Here is a 3,569-nt window from a genome sequence, read left to right as displayed (position 1 = left end):
AAAAATACAAATCACAAGAGCCATATTTCCAGTTTTCTAAACTATTTTTGAAGTTTGAAACTATTCCCACAAAAAATTACAAACCGAAGGACCATTTTTGATGTTGTCTCTTTTAACTATCTAAGGTCCGAAAATGACATTCACCAAAGCTTGTGGGGGAAAATGATGGAACGTAAGAAAATGGGGTTAAAATCGTCATCATGTACAAGTATTTTTTGGAAAAGATCCAGTTACCGGTTCTCAGTTCTCACTCTGATAGCTGACTCATCTCCCACAAAAGGCCAATAGGCAAACACAGGGTCTCTCTCTTTCTCTGACCACAAACCATAAAATATTGGTACCTGCGTTCTTCTTTTGCCAAGAAGAAGGTGAAAGCGCACAACCCAGAAGCAAAGTTTTTCAGAAGTGCACTAAAATCCTTGAAAAATGCAGTCTTTTTCAGCATTTTTCGCCAAGTCTTTCTTGCTTCTATCAACTATTTTTGGTAAATCCATGACAGAAAGGCATCTATTTTTTCCCCCTTAACTTGATTAAAACTGATGTCCTATAATGTCTCATAAGTCACAGGTTTTCTCAGTATCGCTGTTACCGAACAAGGGTTTTGCATAGCTCCATCCATAATCGAATCCAATTCAAACGCCCAAACTCTTTATTCGAAAGTCACCAACCCCACTCTCTCGCCGACTCATCTACAAGGTCAGTGCGCTGTTTGATTTCAGAGGAATCGACTAAAGAGTAAAGACTGTCAAAATATTGTTCTGTTTACTCTGTTCGTGTGTGTATGTGTATTTCTGCTTATACTTGATGAATTGCAAACTTGTGGGTTACTCGATCCTAATGAATATGGTGTTTATGCGAATGATGATTTGTGGGTATTTGTTGTTTGTCAGATTTACCAGGGTTTACTCGAAGCGTGTATAAGAGTGATCATGCTTTAATCACTCCTGAAAGTCATGTTTTTAGCCCTTTGCCTGAGTGGTATATTGAATTTCAAGAATCCATGTTTGTTATTCTTTTTACTAAATAGGTTAATTGTAAGCTTCTCTAATTTGACAGGAGCAACACATTAGGGGCTTATTTAGTCTCGCCAGCAATGGGAGCTCATTTTGTTATGTATATTGCAAAGATGCAAGGTGCATTTATATTTTTCTTTGTGATTAGTAATTCTGTAAAGCCTAATGATGAACGAGTTCCTTATGATCAAAATAATTGGTTTCATTTATGCAGAAAGTTCAAAATCAGGGCTACCTCCTAAACATGTTGAGAGGTATTAATGATCCCCTCAATTTATAATCAAATCAAGTTTCATTTGAATCATTGTGTGTGTTTTAATTTATGTTTATCATTTAGGTTTGTATTTGTGGTTCAAGGTTTGGTGACACTCACTAATGTTTCAGGAATTTGCCAAACACTGATGGTAAACGACCCATTTTGATCTTGAATTTTCTTTTCTGTAGTAAGATTTATATGAACATTATCCTTAATAATTTTATGTGATTATGATTTCATATTAAAGTTACACATTTTGTGCCAAATTTTGAAGTTGAATAGCATTCCTGAAAGTCATTGTTATAAAGAAGAGGGAAAAATGCTTCAATTAAGTAAATGTTTTACTCAATAGTTAGATTTGTCATTGAATTGTAGGTAGACTCGTTTGCTTACCTACCTCCTAACTCAAAGCATCACTTTGAAAGTTATGAATCTTCTACACTTGTTGTATTTGAAAGAAGGTATGTTATTCCTTTTCTCTATAAGCTACATGTTTATCAATTATAAACCACAAGGGCTAAAAAAGTAATTTAACTTTTGTGTAGGTATGCTTACCTGGAAGATCATATACCCGAGCCGATTGTTGGCTCCACCAATCAGCAGCCACTTCTTGACACCCCTGGAGAGGCATGTACTTTTTTTAACAAGAGTCCACTTTTTTACTATTATTTTACCTTTTTTTTTTTTTTTTTTTTTTTACTGTTTTCATTTTAGGTATTCCAACTGAGGAAGCTTCTTCCTACATCTCTGCCTTACGACTTCAACATTCATGTAAGCAATAGTTTATCTTTTAAATTTTTTTTTTTACTTTATATGTGTTTGACTAATAATCAAATGTGTTTTATTTAACTCAACAATCTGAAATTTGTAATCATGCAGATCATGGACTTCCAACCTGGTGAATTTCTTAATGTAAAAGTATGTCATTAGTCATCACTTATTAAAATGTGTTTTATTTAACTCAACAGTCTTAAAAAAACAAAAACTATTTTTTTTTTGTTGGCAGGAAGTCCATTATAATCAGCATGGTTTGTTACTTCTAGAAGGACAAGGCATTTATCGTCTGGGTGATAGCTGGTAAGTTTCATGGTGAAAGTAACAATTTTTTTCACTTTTGATAAATGCAAGAAATGACAATGTACTTTCTTTGATTTGTTTATTATAGCATCATAATTTCATTTCTTCCTATTATATCATTGTACTTTGAAATACTTATCCAATTATAGCAATATCATAAAAATACAAAGCAATTTTTACTGCTATAATAGGGTAAATTTCTTCAAAGTAGAATGTTTTGATAAGAAAAAAAATTGAAAGTACAATGTTATAATTGAAAAAAATGAAAGTACGATGCTATTATAACACACATGTTCATGAAATTACATTGCTATTTCTTACCTTATTATTTGAGTTTGTGTTACATAGGTATCCAGTTGAGGCTGGAGATGCCATCTGGATGGCTCCATTTGTGCCTCAATGGTAAGAGACTTGATGAACATATTGAATTAGATCAGATCTTTTGAGTGCATCAAACAAATTGCATTATATTTTTTGAATCTTTTTTTTTTATTTTTTATTTTTTTTTATTTTTTTATTTTTTTATTTTTTTTATTCAGGTATGCTGCACTTGGTAAAATTCCCACACGCTATTTGCTCTACAAAGACGTGAACAGGAATCCGTTATAATCATGTGTGGAAGACAATGTAGATGGAGTTTAATTACTTTAGAATCTGATGGGTTATTGGAGTTGAAAGCTTCGGGTATCCAATTGAAATTGTACACAGATTTGGTTGTATCAATCAACTATTATGTAAGTCGATTTGTATCTTGTTTCATATGTGCTAATTAGATCATGGGTTGATGTGACTCCAAAGGGCCCCATATTCAATATAATTAAAAGAAGGGATAATGACTTAAAAGGCTAACATAGTATTGGGTTTGTATATATTTAGTCTCTGCCTTTTTTTTGTCCACATTTTCCCCTTGAACTTGTTTTTGTGTGTAAATTAAATCCTCGTTACCGGTTGATGCCGGTTAAGCCGATCATTTTGTGTTTTACGGGATTTTAAGAAAAATGAAATTAGTTACGTGGCAATTATGTGGAATTACCCTCTTCCATCCTCATTTAGGAAGAAACCTCATTTACGAAGAACAACAATTAGGGTTCCATTCTCACCCTATGTTCTCAATCAGTACCTTATTACTCACCCTTCCCTTCTCTCAAAACACCACTTTGATTCAATGGACGAAAATCAAGTTTTTCCAAAAGTTGATTTACACTATAATGGTACTTTTGTGC

General features: G+C 33.0%; 1 protein-coding gene across 2 annotated transcripts; it reads left to right on the top strand.

Annotated features, from left to right (window-relative positions):
* Window positions 1–246: 246 nt before the first annotated feature.
* On the top strand, window positions 247–3,195 carry UGLYAH (ureidoglycine aminohydrolase). 2 transcript variants are annotated; one of them, XM_079029414.1, is made up of 13 exons: window positions 247–484; window positions 568–696; window positions 891–978; window positions 1,057–1,133; window positions 1,228–1,267; window positions 1,351–1,417; window positions 1,645–1,730; window positions 1,815–1,896; window positions 1,984–2,040; window positions 2,149–2,187; window positions 2,276–2,346; window positions 2,695–2,748; window positions 2,886–3,195. In XM_079029414.1, the coding sequence occupies exons 1-13, from the start codon at window positions 427–429 to the stop codon at window positions 2,953–2,955; spliced, it is 918 nt and encodes a 305-aa protein (XP_078885540.1). In that variant the 5' UTR covers window positions 247–426; the 3' UTR covers window positions 2,956–3,195. The 2 variants fall into 2 exon arrangements, with proteins under 2 accessions (XP_078885540.1, XP_078885539.1); XM_079029413.1 differs by having other exon boundaries at window positions 562–696.
* The last annotated feature ends 374 nt before the right edge of the window (window positions 3,196–3,569 follow it).

This window comes from Lactuca serriola, chromosome 3 (assembly GCF_051521515.1).
Source record: "Lactuca serriola cultivar US96UC23 chromosome 3, Lser_US96UC23_V15, whole genome shotgun sequence".
Taxonomy (NCBI): Eukaryota; Viridiplantae; Streptophyta; class Magnoliopsida; order Asterales; family Asteraceae; genus Lactuca; species Lactuca serriola.
This window is presented reverse-complemented; position numbering and strand designations above follow the sequence as displayed.